Source organism: Myxocyprinus asiaticus, chromosome 22 (genome assembly GCF_019703515.2).
Source record: "Myxocyprinus asiaticus isolate MX2 ecotype Aquarium Trade chromosome 22, UBuf_Myxa_2, whole genome shotgun sequence".
NCBI classification, from domain to species: domain Eukaryota; kingdom Metazoa; phylum Chordata; class Actinopteri; order Cypriniformes; family Catostomidae; genus Myxocyprinus; species Myxocyprinus asiaticus.
In genome coordinates this window covers 11262272-11279447 of record NC_059365.1, presented here as the reverse complement: position 1 = coordinate 11279447, position 17176 = coordinate 11262272, and the positions used below count along the sequence as shown (strand labels likewise).

The 17176-nt window shown below is 37.3% G+C and overlaps 1 protein-coding gene across 2 annotated transcripts in view; it reads right to left on the bottom strand.

Moving 5' to 3' along the window:
• gfra4b (GDNF family receptor alpha 4b) overlaps positions 1-15328 on the bottom strand; it is a 74662-nt gene extending 59334 nt beyond the window's left edge. For both annotated transcript variants that reach the window (XM_051650189.1, XM_051650190.1), the window contains exon 1: positions 14985-15328. In XM_051650189.1, coding sequence (XP_051506149.1) covers positions 14985-15027 — 43 coding nt within the window. In that variant the 5' untranslated portion in view covers positions 15028-15328. The remainder of the gene's footprint in view (positions 1-14984) is intronic.
• Between the last annotated feature and the right edge of the window lie 1848 nt (positions 15329-17176).

The following is a 17176-nucleotide window of genomic DNA, read 5'->3' as shown; positions in this document are numbered from 1 at the left end:
ACTATTCTGACTGTGTGCCTTCTTCTAAACAAGGCTATATTCTAACTGAGCTCTTGGACTGTTCCTGTTCCAGCTATTCCATTTGACAACTGTAAAGAAATATCTGGGTCATATTTCTGCTCAAAAGCAAAATAAAAAAAAAAAAATATATATATATATATATATATATATATATATATATATATATATATATATATATATGAAGAAAATAAAGCCTTTTTTTTGGGCCATTGTTTGCATTGTAATGAAAATTAAGCATTTTTCTCCCCAGTTCCCCCCAATTGTCATTAGCCAGTAACATTACTGTAATGCAAAAAATATATATTAAGTAGTACATTTATAAAGTACTAGAGGTTGACCGATAGTGGATTTTTACGATACCGATAACTAAGCTGGTGGAAAAGGCAGAAATGAATAAAGTCCCAGATTCAGTTTATTGTGCAACCAAAATCTAAGATACAGCAAATCCACACGAGATGTCAGTGATTGTTTGTATTTCACCTCTAGAGGCTTCTGTTATACTGTAGAACTGTCTAACTGTAGAATCCTCTGGAGGAACGACATGGAAGAATAAAAAAATATCGGCAACTATTGGCATAGATTTTTGCAGATAGTTCCAAAAAGCAATTATCAGCACTGATTAATCAGTAAAACTGATATATCGGTCTGCCTCTATAAAATAAGTTTGTAAAGTAAAATTGTAAGTATTAGGCATGCTCAGATCGATCGGCCACCAATCGGTATCGGCCGATATTCACGTCCTATGACTCGATCGATAATCGGTAATTTGGCCGATCGCATAAACTGATCGCTCATGTCGCAAAAGACGTGCGGCTCCTTTAAGACTTCAGCAACTGTCATGGCATCACAGAGTGTGGGGAATACTTGCATAGTGTTGTAAGACAACAAACTTGATTCAGCAGTTTAGAACGATGCAGTGGAAGAGGTATGGCAAATATGAAGAGCTTGTGTACTGTACTGTAAATGTGGCGTTTCACACATGACAAGCAAAGGGAAAAAAGCGTGAGCAGTGAAACGGTCCTTATTATCGTTCATGGTGGCAGCTTCTCAGTCTCCGCCAGGCATAGGCATCTCAGTAATAATACAAGTTACAAGATGTAGTGTAATTAAACAGCATTACCAATAGTAGCACCAGTAGAGTCCAGAAACATGCGCTCTTTCTCCGCTTTCCTTTCATCTCTTGCCCTCATGAGAGAGCAGGTTCCCCTCATTAAAGTTCAAGCAGCATCAAGTGAAAAATAAACTATTAATACAATCACCCAACTAAATGAAAAGGCAGGGAAGTAATTTATAAATATAATAATAATTTATACAATATCAAGATAATACAATATAATGTATTAAATATAATGCAAACATAAAACAGAAATAAAATAAGGAATAATAATGATATGAAATAATGACAATGAATCAATAACAAAAAATGTCACATTAAGTTTAATTGCACCTATGGGTTATCAGTTTGTCTTCAGTTTGACACTAAGCTTAATTTTTGTATCTATTTAATATAGAGAATATTTAATTAGCCTATACTTGATTTAATATATATATATATATATATATATATATATATATATATATATATATATATATATATATATATAAAGACTTTTTTTATAAGCCTTTTAAACTTTGTGATATTTCATTAATAGTGACAGTGTGCAGAAAGCTTGCATATAGCCAGTTATGACAGAGATCTTGATAAAAGGCTTAATAGTCATATTTTAATTTTACAAAATGTAATTCTTTATTTATTCTTTTGATTTAAACCCTTCAGCTGCTGAAATCTTTGGTCCAAAAATGGCATAAAATGCTATTTTTCGGTTTTTGCCTAAAACAGAAAAAAAAAGGCTGAAAACTTTGCCGAACATTTGAACAGAAAAAGAAGACACTCACATGGAGAAAAAGCATTGTTTATGTTGCAAATTAAAGTCCACATTCCCAGAAGTGAAGAGATTGCTCTCTTAGCGTTTACAGTGCTCCAATACTGTGTGTTATTGTGTGTCATGGATGTTACTGCCAAGCTCAAATATTACATTTAAAAAGCATAAAATTACCACTGAAGTGTTTTACTCATGACTCATGCATTATATTCAAAGTCTCTTGAAGCCATAGACCTTATTTACAGCAGCGCCATCTTTGATTTTGGATGAGAATGACATCAAGGCTGTGTGGGACAGACATACAGTCACTTCAGTGGGTTGTACTACCGTTTAAAGTGTTTTTGGATCGTTCCGCAGACAAAACATTGAAAAAAAACATCTTTTCAAGAACATTCTGTAGACAATAAACTTCAGACAACATTGTTTTGGACAATCAGATGTGATCTAGGAGTTTTTTACAGCTTTATACTGTATGTGCCATTGAAGAGATGTAAGTCTATCCCTCATAGCCTCATTGTCATTCCCATTAAAAATCAAAGATTTTTAGACTGGGCACTAGCGTGAATAACAGTTGCTGTTCACCAGCTTATGTTGTGTTTTGGGTGCTGGTCCTTCAGCATTGAATGCTGGTGTGCTGGCGTCACTATCAGGTTTTAAACTAGCTTAACCTTCTTCATCAGAATGACCATGCTGGTCATCAAGCTTCACCAGCAAGGAGAAAACATGAAGTTGTGGACAAAAAAACATGAGTTATGGACAATTAGTTGAACCCTATGGAAACGTTCATTTTGAAGGGCCCTTCGAAGCTGTTATTAATGAGCACTTCGGTTTGGAACGACCCTTTAACATGGCACCATGATTGTTCTCGAAATGCCTTTCGGAGGCTGATTTATCCCGTTTGGAACGCAGGGACAGAAACTCGAAGTTCTTCCTGGAGTGGTCCGCCAAAATAGAAGCCAGAGAAGTTATAAAATGACTACTGAAATTGTATTATTGTATAACTTTTTCTTATTATTATTACTTTCAACAATAATAATATTTTACAAATTATAATAATATTTAAATTGACTGAGCTATGTGATATCCTATCACAACTAAAATGAACACAAGAAGATCCACTAAAGAATCCATTCCAAATTCCAAGTCCACATACAATGTAAAAAAAAAAATAAAAAAAGAACTGGCCAAAAGAACTGGCTTCATGTTGTTTTAAATTTTCACTGAAATTACTGTTAATTTTAAAACTGTTAATAAAGATTTTCTTACTAGGCTACATATTTTTATGTAATTCTTTTCTGTCTACTCTATTTTATAATGAAATTTGTAGTTATAGAAAATGTGGTTTTGGTGCATCCCTAATAATAATATTTAGAATTTGTTCAATTATTCAAAACAAAGTCTCTTTAAAATAATCATTTTCGGTTTGGGTTGTCAGCCCAGTGTGTCCAAAATTAGTGGTGCACCGATCAGGAAATTTGAGGCCGATTCTGATCTCTGTTTTTTTTAACACTGAGATCGGCCGATACCGATACCGATTTTTTCTTAAAGTGCCCTTTGCCAGACTTTTGCAAATTATATGCTGCAGTTATATGTTTATACCCCAAACAGTAAAATTACAGTAACACTTTACAAAAAGGTTCCATATATTAACATTATTTAACAACATTACTGTAGTTAGCATGAACTAATCAACTTAATGTTTGTTACAACATATACTAATACATTTTTAAAATCAAAAGTTGTATTAGTTAATGCACATTAATACACTATGAACTAACATGAACTAACAATTAACAATTGTATTTTTATTAACTATCATTATGGTTAACAAATGCTGTAAAAATATTTTGTTTGTTGTTTGGTCATGATATCTAATACATTAACTAATGTTAAAGAAATGAAACCTTTTTATAAAATATTACCACATTACATTAAAATCACATTAATTGTGAATTGCTAACATTTATTTTTATTGAAAACAATTATGAATAGTTCTATAGTCAATATCAAAAGATCATTGTGACATACTGGCAACCAAAAACAATGAGACCATCACTCACAGATATACTTTCAAATATAAGAAAAATATATCCATTACAAGCTCTAAAACTGCTCCAGTGAGAAATTATTAATATATATGATTTGTTTACTGTCTTTGCTGTCTTTTTGTAACACAAATCACTAATTATTAAGCAAATGCGCGAAGACGCGGTGCCGTTATTGAAGTTTAAACAGTTACATCTGCTATTAGTGGTATTGTGATCAACATTAATCTGATTTAAATTGGGATCCTCACAGAACAGCACTGAGATGAGTGACTGAGTAGATATTGAGAGCACCTGGAGAGCACATGTTTGATTGACACCGAGAGTGCTCATGTTAAAGTGAGTAAAGCTAAAATTGCTCATGATCGCTCAAACAGTCTCTATCGCTCCACACGACGTCTGATTGTCACATGAACTCAGATTGTATTTGCATGTTTATTTGTTGTTTAATTCATTTTTATACCCATTTGCAGCCTCTTTATCCTTCTCCTGCTCACCGTACAACAAGTCAGAATAACTACCGTATTGACTCTAGAAAATGGCAACTTAATATTCATACACTGGCGGCCAAAAGTTTGGAATAATGTACAGATTTTGCTCTTATGGAAAGAAATTGGTACTTTTATTCACCAAAGTGGCAATGTATAGTCAGGACATTAATAACATGAAAAATTACAATTACAATTTGAAAAAAATAAAATAAAAAAATAATGTTTAGAACATCTTAAACTACTTCAAAGAGTTGAAGTAGATCCTTGGCATTCTAGCTGTCAGTTTGTCCAGATACTCAGCTGACATTTCACCCCACGCTTCCTGTAGCACTTGCCATAGATGTGGCTGTCTTGTTGGGCACTTCTCACGCACCTTACAGTCTAGCTGATCCCACAAAAGCTCAATGGGGTTAAGATCCATAACACTCTTTTCCAATTATCTGTTGTCCAATGTCTGTGTTTTTTTCCCACTATAACCTTTTCTTTTTGTATTTCTGTTTCAAAAGTGGCTTTTTCTTTGCAATTCTTCCCATAAGGCCTGAACCCCTGAGTCTTCTCTTTACTTTTGTACATGAAACTGGTGTTGAGCGGGTAGAATTCAATGAAGCTGTCAGCTGAGGACATGTGAAGTGTCTATTTCTCAAACTAGAGACTCTGATGTATTTATCCTCTTGTTTAGTTGTACATCTGGCCTTCCACATCTCTTTCTGTCCTTGTTAGAGACAGTTGTCCTTTGTCTTTGAAGACTGTATTGTACACCTTTGTATGAAATCTTCAGTTTTTTTGGCAATTTCAAGCATTGTACAGCCTTCATTCCTCAAAACAATGATTGACTGATGAGTTACTAGAGAAAGCTGTTTCTTTTTTGCCATCTTGACCTAATATTGACTTAAGACATGCCAGTCTATTGCATACTGTGGCAATTAAAATAAAAAACACAAAGACAATGCTAAGCTTCATTTAACAAACCAAATAGCTTTCAACTGTGTTTGATAGAATGGCAAGTGATTTTCTAGTACCAAATTAGCAATTTAGAATGATTACTCAAGGATAAGGTGTTGGAGTGATGGCTGCTGGAAATGGGGCCTGTCTAGATTTGATCAAAAATTACTTTTTTCAAATAGTTATGCTGCTGTTTTTTACATCAGTAATGTCTTCACTATACTTTGTGATCAGTTGAATGCCACTTTGGTGAATTAAAGTACTAATTTTCTTCCAAAACAGCAAAATCTGTTAATTATTCCAAACTTTTGGCCGCCAGTGTACATGTGTAATTCTTACATATTTTTAAAAACAAAATGGCATATTCATGTGAATTACATCATGTCTGAAAGTTTAAATTCGTGAATGCTTAGAATTGCCAACAACTCACCCTCCAAAGGCCACTCTGTCATGCTTCAAGGGCAGAACAAGCGCTCATTCATTAGAGGAGCAGTGTATGTGTTATTCCCTGTGTGCTACGAAAAAAGATCTGCCCTGATTCTAGGCACGATCGTCCAATTGCCGATCACAGATTTAAAGAGGCCCTATTATGCTTTTTGGGACTTTACCTTTCCTTTAGTGTGTAATATAGCTGTTTGTGCATGTAAAAGGTCTGCAAATTTACAAAGCACAAAGTCCACGCCAAAGGGAGTTACTCTCTCCCACAGAAAACACTGCTCCTGAACTGCCTGAAACACCTGGTTTGCAGTTCAGCCATTACTTCCGTGACATAGCTACGTCACTGAGGCCCGCCTCAGGAATGCATTGCTCAGGAAGCCTCTGGAGCTGAAACTCAGTTATGGTAAGGGGTGTTACATTTCCAACACGTGCTCTAATCGTTTGACCAATCACAACAGACTGGGCCAGCTGACCAATCAGAGCAGACTGGGCTTTTCGGATAGGGGGGCTTTAAAGAGACAGGAGCTACAACAGAGCGTTTCAAACAGAGGGTGAAAAGAGGTGCTGCAGCAATGTACAGTATGAGAAAAATTTGTTTTTTGAACATTAAAGCATGTAAACCTATTCTAGTAGACCCCCAAAATAAAATTATGAACCTGTAAATGAGCATAATAGGGGCTCTTTAAGACGAGTATCGATCGGTGCACCCCTAGCCAACATTTTCGGTTTCGGCCAAGAATTTTCATTTTGGTGCATCACTAATATCCAGTGCAATTACTGGCATCAAAGAAGGTAAAGCCTGAACTATAAAATGCTTTAATTACCAGATGTGTCTTAAAATGGCACAAACACTTCACAGTTTAATTAATGAGTTTGCATTTCTTCAGTACTGCAACTAAAATCTAAATACTCCTTGTCTTAATTTATTGGTTTTACCAATATTCAGGTTAAAGTAATCGGACAATGCTGTTTATATATCAAAATTTAGTTTGCATATTGTCTTAATGGGGCCAACTGTTAGTTATTGCAGTTGATACAAACATAGCCATCGTATATGTCCGGCAGGAGAGTGCTCTATCTGTCAGTCTCTCTACACCAGAGTAACTGTCAAAATTACTCAACTAATGAGCCTCTGTTTGGCCCTTAGAGGACACCGTAGTCATCTAACCCTGGGGCCATCTCCTGAATATCTTAACAGGACTGGTGGGGAAAGTGATCTTACTATTTATTCCAAAGCAAATATCCCACTACACACAGTGATTCAGGTTGGGGGCTAATTTCCATTCCACTGCTTAGTACCATTTTAAATGACCTGCCACTAAGATTAATCCTAACCAGGGAACCTTATAGTTCTCAACTGTGCCTCCTTTGACTCCCTATATTATGTACTGTTTGGAGCTATTACAGTTTAATATTGTAGGCAGATGATAATGTGAGGAATTGAACAATGTCAGCATGAAAGGTCGAAACAATCATACTGACTGACATTAGATGAACAGCAGAGAGGCAGCTTAACTGTGGGGTCTAGAGCATCTATAATTAAACATAAGAACAGTTTTAAAGGCTCTGCATATAATAGCAGAAAAGAGGTGGCAGCGTAGGTGTAGCCCACATTACAACACATTCTGCCTCTGTGACTTTTAACACCCCTGTCTGCCAGTGCAAATGATACGGGGGTACTCAGTTAAATTTGAAAGCCACCCCTGCTGCTTAAAGACATAAATGTATTCAGCCCAGAAAGAGAAAAGGAATTATGAATGCGGATGATTCATTCCAAGCAAGTCTGATAACTAACATAATCAATTGGCTATTTGGCCATCACTCAGTATGAGAAGTAAACGCCCAACGATAAAAATACTTAATCGATTATAACGAGATGAGATACATAATAGCACCACAAATTTACTGTTGAATGTATAGATCTTTAAAAGTCATGGGTTTTGGCCCATACACACATATAAGTAGGGCTGTGTAATATATTCTTTCAGCAAATAAATAGAGACAGTAATGATGTCTGTAATGGCAAATCAATCTTAAACCATTAAATTGTCATCAGTTCACAATGTGACATTTGTCAAGAGACATTATTATTGATATTGCTGATATTACTTTTTCTTTCATTTTAATATTTATTACATATATAGGGGAGACCTAGTTGTCACCCTTTTTCATTAAAATAAATATTGCACAGTGTAGGTTTATTTTTGAAAGTCAATTTTTTGTACAGGCACATATCTTAAAGTCCCGGCTACCAATAGCAGGGCATGTTGTCACAGTGAGAAAATGTTGCTTTTTCAGCTAAATTTAAACCTCAAAACAATTCTGAAACACAAACCAATGTAAAAGTAGCGTACAAAAGCATTAAACAATTGTTTAAGCCAACAGAAACTATAATTAATAAATTGCAGGCATTTACAACATAAACATGTGGCAAATTGCCCCAATAAAAATGTGACAGCCTGCTTAACATTTGTGACATTTGTTAAAAATTATTTTATTTTTTTTAAAAAACCTTGTCCTGAGAATACAGTTGAACTTTTGATTTAAAATCAATATATAAGAAGCCCCTGCCTTAATGCCAGTGTGTTTTTTTAGAGTTCACTTGTTTACCCAACAGCTATTACAAAAATACAATATTATGAAATTGGAATTTTAGTTTGGAAGATAGAATTCATAAAATTCATACAAATAATTATGCTAACGAGCATTTAAAAAAGAAAAAAGAAATGTATATGTATATGTAATATCCATCTATACCACTTTACTCTGCTAGTCTGTCACATTGAACAACCTACATATTTGTCATATAGATAAAATCTAAAATAAAATGGTAAAAATCAATGCACCCTCATACCTTCTCTACCATGACTGCCAATGCAATTCTGTTAATATGCAACAGCGGTATTAAATTATTCCATTACACTTTACACATGAACACTACTTTCATTCATGTTGCAGCAATCATCCAAGGGCTTCAGTTCAGATTTTTTATGTCGAACTTGCTAATCAGCAGATGTTCAGGCCTTTAGTTTGTGAGGACACATCAGTGTTGGGGAGCAACTAATAACCTAATTACATTTACATTCTGCAGCAAGACATGTTTTCAAAATAGTCAGCATTGTAACAGTTTTAAGGGGTTTTGTCTGTTAGTCTTTTATTTTGCCATTGTCTGGTGTTTATATATTTTGAAAGTTAATGTCTCTGACACGAAGAGGTGATGCAATGCGAGGTTCGGACGTGTGAATGGAGAGCTCTGCGTACTTTGCTAGTTTTAATACTGTTTATGACATAAACCGGTGATATTCTATACACTGTTCCATAACTGTTCTAGGAGGACAATATGTCAAAGAATTAATGAAAGTTAATGTCTCTTGTTTCAGAACAGTAATATTCCAGAATTACTGTATAAATGCCATTCAAAATCTCCACAGTGAAACTTTTCAGAGTTTTAGTGGTAATGTACACACCTTTAAAGGGATATTTCACCAAAAAAATTATTCTCTCATCATTTACTAACCCTCATGCCATTCCAGATGTGTATGACTTTCTCTCTTCTGCTGAACACTTTTTAGAAGAAGTTTTTTGTAAAAAGATTTTTTGAAGAATATTTCAGCTCTGTAGGTCCATACAATGCAAGTGAATGGTGACCAGACCTTTCAAGCTCCAAACATCACATAAAGGCAGCATAAAAGTAATCCATATGACTCCAGTAATTTAATCTATGTCTTTAGAAGCAATATGATAAGTGTGGGTGAGAAACCAATTTTTTATTATAAATCTCTACTTTCACTTGCACATTCTGAAGATTTAAATATTGATCTGCACTGCATTGCTTCAGAAGACATATATTAATCCACTGGAGTCATATTAATTACGTTTATGCCTTTATGTGATTTTTGTAGCTTCAAAGTTTTGGTCATCATTTATTGTATTGTATGGACCTACAGAGCTGAGATATTCCTCTTAAAATCTTTGATGTTTTCTGCAGAAGAAAGAAAGTCATACATATCTGGGATGACATGAGGTTGAGTAAATGATGAGAGAATTTTCATTTTTGGGTGAACTATCCCTTTAAGGCGTCATCACATTTACCTTTACACAGTGAAAAGTCATCTCAAGGCAAACCACGCAATTGTGAATTTCGCACGATGGACTTCCAGTGGTGAACATTTTCCCTCGTGGATTTTGCATGGAATCCAAGCTTGGTGATCTTTGACAGACGAATTTGCCGCGCTGACCAATAGGAAGTTGCTTAGTTTGCCAGTGAGCTCTGTCTGCAAAGTGCTTTGTACACAGCAACTGAATTTTCACAATGGACAAGGATATCATTGTAGAGGCTATTTTCTTTTTAACTTCACACTTCCAGAATATAAAATGCAACATTAAAAGAGGCTGCTTTGCAATTAGATTTTTGCTGGTTTTACAGGCGCTCAACATCCGCCCATGCCTTCTTCACTCACAGAATTTCACCGTGCAAAGGTAAATGTGACTGTGCCTTTAAAGGGATAGTTTACCAAAAAAAAAAAAAAAAAATAAGAATTCTGTCCAAATTGACTCACTCTCATGTTGTTCCAAACCTGAAAATGTTCTTTCTACCATGGAACACAAAAGATGTTAGGTAGAATGTTAGCTTCAGTCATCATTCACTTTCATTGCATCTTTTTTTTTCATACAATAAAAGTGGATGGTGACTCAGGCTAACATTCTGTTTAACATCTCCTTTTGTGTTTCACAGAAGATAGAAAGTCATTCATGATTATGCATGTCCTGTCAGACTCTGAGGAGAGAGTAACAGTTGACTGTCGAGTGCATTTGAGCCTTGAGTGAGAAACATTGAGTCAGTTGGTACAGCAAGAGGGCCTGATCATCAAGCTGTAGGCAAGAATTCTGCAGTTTGTGTGTGGCTTTGAACTGCATATTTCAACTGCTGCCCGAGCTATTAAGTATAATGCTCTAAAAACATGAACCATTAATGATCAATTGTAGCACTGTTTCATGTAAAAATGATAATTATATTATTAGCTTGTTAACGACAAGATCAGAATTAACATATGTCAGTCATTGTCACGTATTCCCTGGTTTTTGCCTTGACTTTTATGTTGAAATTCTTGTTTAGTTCCTAGCTCCTGTTTCCTGTTAGTTTTGTAGTCCTTTGTAGTTTTCTTTCATGATTGGTTTTCCCCTCATTGTTTTCCCCAGGTGTTCCTCGTTCCCTTGTTTGCCCTTGTGTATTTAAGCCCTTTTTTTCACCTGGTTTCTTTGTCAGTCTTCGCATGTATTGTTTGATGCTTGGTTCCCTGTGTTTTGTTTCCTTATATTCTAAGTTTCTTTGTTTATCTTTGTGTTATTAAAGCTGCGTTTATGTCCTCATTCCTTGCCTGCCTCATCACAGAAAGAATGACCAAATATGGATCTAGCGGCTAGTCAGAATTCTACTTCTGAAGTAAGGGGACCGTCCAGTTGAGGATCACGTCTGTGAATTTTTAGAGCTAGCGAATTTAGTGCACTATCCAGAATGCTCTCTGGTGGTTTTCTTCCAGACCGGTCTGAATAGTGCATTGACGGAACTGATGCCTCCGTTTGATCCTCACTAGACACTCTGCAAATATGTGGAGGAGGCTCTGGAACTTTGCGGGTCCCTTTACACAGTGGATTATGGTGGGAACCACGGGCCAAAACCTGCATCTTCTGCTCCCTCGTCCACGCCTCCTTGCTCCACGCCTCCTTACTCCACGGCCTACAAGCCAGCGCCTATGCCTGTGGCCTTGTCCGCGTGACTACACTCCCAGCTGTCCGGAAAAGAAGGAAAAGGACACCTTCTTGGAGGTCGTTCCCCAGTCGCAGCCAGTGCTCACGACCACGGAGGTCGTTCCCCAGTCGCAGCCAGTGCTCACGACCACGGAGGTCGTTCCCCAGTCGCAGCCAGTGCTCACGACCACGGAGGTCGTTCCCAAGTTTCTGCCCATGTTTACAACCACGGAGGTCATTTCCCAGTCATCCAGCACTCTTACCCCCAAGCCTTACCAGAGACTCCTCTTACAGCGGCTCTGCCCACCCCTCCAGCAGCTTTGCTGCCTGACCCAGTCCCTGTCCTGTGGCTGCCTCCCAAGCCTCCTGACCCTGTCTCAGACTTGCGGCCACCCCCCAGACCTCCTGACCCTGTCTCGGCCCTATGGCCACCTACCAGGACTCCTGACCCAGTCCCCACACTGAGGTCATCTCCTTGGTCTCCTGGCCATCCGCCTGATCTGCTCTGGCCTCTTTGATCTCGAGTTCCACCTCAGCCCTCTGAACCTCTGGCTCCAGCTTGGTCCTCCGAGCCTGCAGCGTCACCCTCGCTCTCCATCCCTCCGGCTCCGCCTTGGTCTCAAGCCTCCCTGACTTTGCCTTGTTCCTCTGCTCCCCTTGTGCCCCCTTGAACTGCCTGTCTCTCCCTCCCCCCCCCCCCACTCCATGGACAAATATATATATATTAAAAAAAAATACACACATGCGCGCGAAAAAAAAAAAAAAGGAATTTTATGAGCATCTGGAATACACTCCTTAAAGGGGGGGCTCTGTCACATATTCCCTGGTTTTTGCCTTGACTTATGTTAATTCTTGTTTAGTTCCCCATTCCTATTTCCTGTCAGTTTTGTAGTCCTTTTTGTAGTTTTATTTCATGATTGGTTTTCCCCTGATTGTTTTCCCCAGGTGTTTCTCGTTCCCTTGTTTGCCCTTGTGTATTTAACCCCTTGTTTCCCCTGGTTTCTTTGTCAGTCTTCGCATGTATTGTTTGATGCTCTGTGCTTGATTCCCTGTGTTTTGTTTCCTTTTATATTCTAAGTTTCTTTATTTCTCTTTGTGTTAAAGCTGAGTTTAGATCCTCATTCCTTGCCTGCCTCGTCACAGTCATGGCTTTGGCTAATGGACATTGATAGAGTTTCTAATTTACAGGCTCTGAGCATGAATCAATCTTTTACCTTGGCTAATCACTGACAAACTGTCTGGTTTTCAGTCCCCTTGAGTGACAGTGGGATTGCCTATGGAACTGCAGTGAAGGCCTATATGTTTAATATGTGGTTTGTTAAAAGGGTAGACAGGTCTTGCTTTGTTCATAATTGGGGATAGGGTTTGAGACTGGATTCAAGTTCTGGAAGAATAGGGTTCTGGACATAAAAATCCCAATCTTTTTCACAATGGAGAAATTGATTTTTAAGCCTTTCTAGAGACACCTGCCACTGAGATTAAAATCAGCATGGAATCAAAACTCTGTTTGCTTTAATGCACATTCCTGTTCACATAACTTTCTCCACCCCTGAAAATAATGTACTTTTCAGATGATGTCACCAATCTTTTTTTTTTTTTTTTCTTTTTTTATATAATCCCTCCCCTTCAAACACCTAGAGAAAGCTATCCATTAGCATTCCCATTGATCTCAAAGGCAGTGGCTCTGCTGGCACAGGCACCCCTGGAAGTATGTGACCTGCATACTGCCATCGTTGCTCATGGGCACTTAGTTCCAATGGCAGGTTCTTTTAAGCCAGTCACCTGAGCTGTAAATCCCAGGTATTAAATCACAGAAGTTGCTGTTACATAGGTCTCAGTAGTGACCGCCCACTCCCACAAAGCATTGCAAATGATGTTTTCGAGTCTGTCTCCTAAACTCATAAGCAACATATATATTTGTTAATATTGTAGGAATATTTTGCACTATTTACAATAGACTGCATTTTATACATATAGGTCACATCCACACTAATCCATTTTTGTTTGAAAAAAAAATCAGTTTTCAGTTTCCTAACATTATCGCTTTCCAAAAAATGTGGTTATGGAGAGCGGTTTTGAAAGTCTCCGTTTTTGGTAAAGTAAAACGACACTGAAGTGTGGACGAGAGGCATAAACATAACAAAATCAAATCATTTTCAAACAGAAGCATGTTTGTGTGGATGACTTATAAAAACCAAGGTCTGTCAAAGTGGGCAGTCACTGTTGCACTCTGCATCGTTGTGATTGGTGGAATGATTTTAACACACTGCTTTGGAACGTTTCAAAGGAACTCCATTTTGGTGATCGTTAACTATATTGCTTATATTTTCAGTTAATTCAACAATAACTTAGCATGTTTTTACTGTTCTAGAATGTACTTTTTACAGAAAAATATTTGATTGCTTAAAATTACAGATGGATAGGCAAACTGTTGGTTCATAATAAAAGCTCTACATGGAATGATGATATAATACTAGTAAAATAAATGCTATTCTATATATATATGAAAAGGATGAGCAATCAAGCTGATAGCTCTGAGTCCAGTGAGAAACACCCCCATGTTTAGATAGCCAGTGATGACTAAAGTATCTGCACTGCCTTTTTTATGCTTAACATTGTAATCATATCATATCATATGAACTGGATGTCAGGAAAATTTGTCTCAAAGGCAAATTTGTGCTTTTTGTTTCATTTGTGAATCCATTTTCAAAGCCTTCATCTGTGAATTGATTTTTCAAAACATGCAAATGCACTTGTTATAATGCCACACATAGCTACATCTTCTGATTATGCACACGCACACACACACACAAATGACAGTCTACCTGAAAATCTCATTATATTAGCAGCATTTCAGGGACATCGTTTGCACAAATCCAATCAGCTAAAACACACTGTCTATTCAATCAACTAAGGTTACAAATTTCAGGTCAGTGATCTTTCATATATGTATTTTCTTTATGTGAGTGTTTTAGCCTATTTATTTATTTATTTTAATTTATTATAATTATTTTTTTTTTTTTTACAACAAATGCAAATAAAGCCAATTAAAAGTTTAACTGTGTTTCTGGTTAAATCCTAGTGGCAAGCTTTCACACCAAAGTAAGCAAGTCTTCAGTTGTCTTATAATGCATAACAGATCTATTCATAAAGCCACTACTCAAATGAAATGAAAGTAAGGTTTCCTGTTCACATTTGTCATAGTTTGATTCATTCACATTAATCAAACAAAAGTCCTGTCACCATCACGACTACTACACAAAGCTGATCTAGTGCACATCAAAAATGAGTAAGAAACTACTCGCGTTGTGTCAGCTCCCTCGGAGGAGCAACTTTGACGTCGGTTCATTTTCAGACCATTAAAATTATACCTGAACTAAAAGAAGATGAAAGCTCGCGCGGAACATGTTACCTACCGGCAAAGGTGAAGTGAAGCAGGTAGATTCCCATAAGATCCATTTCTTCGCTTTTAGGATGATATCTGATTCCAAATATCACGTAACTGTTTATTTTATTTCTGCGTTTACCGTGATAGAAAAGCGGTCATGTCACCGGTAGAGCACATATCAATTAATGTTGTTAAAGATTCTTAAAAATCGCAAAATAAATAAATAAATAAGATTAATGTCCATTCAACGTCAAAAGCAGCCGCGCGCGCCGCACCGCGAAATGTCAAACTGTCAATCAGGATGTAAATGAAACCTTGAACGCGTTAGTGAAAGTTCTCCATCTGCTCCATTATTTCGAACCGCAAGCTCGAATGGACATTTGTTCTCTCTGAAGGCAAGAACACGAGTGAATGAAAAGGCAGATTTCATTGAGTGAAGATCAAACTGAGCGGAGAGAGAGGAGCGCTTAAAGAGCACTGGCTGTGTCTCAAAACATTTGTGTGCTGCCTACCTAGACAGCGTTTTTGGGCATCAAAGGCGCGCTCCGAGTCAGCTGGGCACAGCTATAATGCCCAAAAATGCTGCCTAGGTAGGCAACTCATTGGGTTATGAGTCATTGCCTACCTAGACAGCAGAAACACTGGCTGATACTACCTACCATACATGGTAGGAAACACACAGGGAGACTTTGTCTCAAAACCTTGCACGCTGTATACCTAGTCAGCAGAAACACTGACTGTGTCTCAAAGCTGCCTAGTGAGCTGCGTACTAAGACAAGACAGCATTTTTTGGTACCATAGATGCATTTCGAGTCAGCTGAGCAGAGTGTGAGCTGAGCATGACTATAATGCCCAAAAATATTGTCTAGGCAGACAGCTATGTGTCTCAAAACCTAGTAAGCTGACTACAGACAACATTTTTGGACATCATAGGCACGTTTCGGATTAGCTCAGCTGAGTGTGTGATTTGAGTGCATGTAATATAGCATATAATACCCAAAAATGCTGTCTAGGTTGGCACCCATTGAGTCAGAGATGCTACTTATCAAGCTGTCTGCAACAGTTCTGCTATTTTAAAGGTGCAGTATGTAAGATTCAGAAACCCTTGTTATTAATGACACCTGTGGCCGATAAATGAACTGCAGCCAGCTACATGTTGCTCGTGCTCGCGCTCGTGCACACACTCATCGGCCAAAACAATGACTTAACGTACAAAGAGACTGAACGTGATTCACCGGCATCATGCTGACAGATGAGGTAGCATAATTGAAATTACACAGTTATGATTGTTTTACTACAAACTTTGAGACTAAACTAAAACCACTTATCAGCTAACATCGCATACTGATACACACATACAGTTACATACCAACGAACTATACAATTGTGCATTGCATTTTGATCCATGTCATGACGACATGTCACACTTAATTGCAGTTCTTACACAAACATACACAAAAGTGGATTAATTAACTATTCTGTGCTATATATTTGCATAATACAAGGAACCATAGTGATGCAAAATGAAAAAGACGTGACTGAGCAGTTCATTGATCAGAAGGGGGCCACATAATCAATTCATACATGTCATTTATTGCGGTCCATTCACTGACACACACACTGATGAAAGACCTGACACCAGCTGTGAGCTTTCACCATGGGTCTCTGGAATGAGAGTGTGGTATACTGTTTAAAGTAGAGCTCTTTCAGGAGTGAGCAAGATATATGTTGTTACTTGGATGATCATGACGTGGGTGTTTTTGAAAAGAGAGAATGCACTGACAAATGCAAAAAAAAAAAAAAAATTATAAGAGGATGTGTTTCAAGGTTAACATGAAAGCAATTATGGCTTTGCATTGCCAGAGGAGGGAAGAAAAAAAAAAAAAAATGATTGGTAATTGACCCTTCACTAAACCCTGCCTTAAAAGCATTTCTGATCAATCCTATCTTAGCAACATTTGCCGTACACCGTTTCTCTGACAAACAGTCTATACAGGAGTAATGTGTGTTTGAATAGTTTTAAGCAGGATTTCCTGCTTAAAGTTGTAGAAATTATCCAAAAAATTTAAAAAATTTTGTTGCTGGGCCACTTGTAATAGTGACAAGAGGTACCTAGAGAGGGTACACGCAGTGTTTTTTCTTTCTATTAAAAAAATCTTTAAATAAATCTCGAGAAGAGCATGCTATTGACTAAACTGTGTAAGCCCGCATTCCCAAATG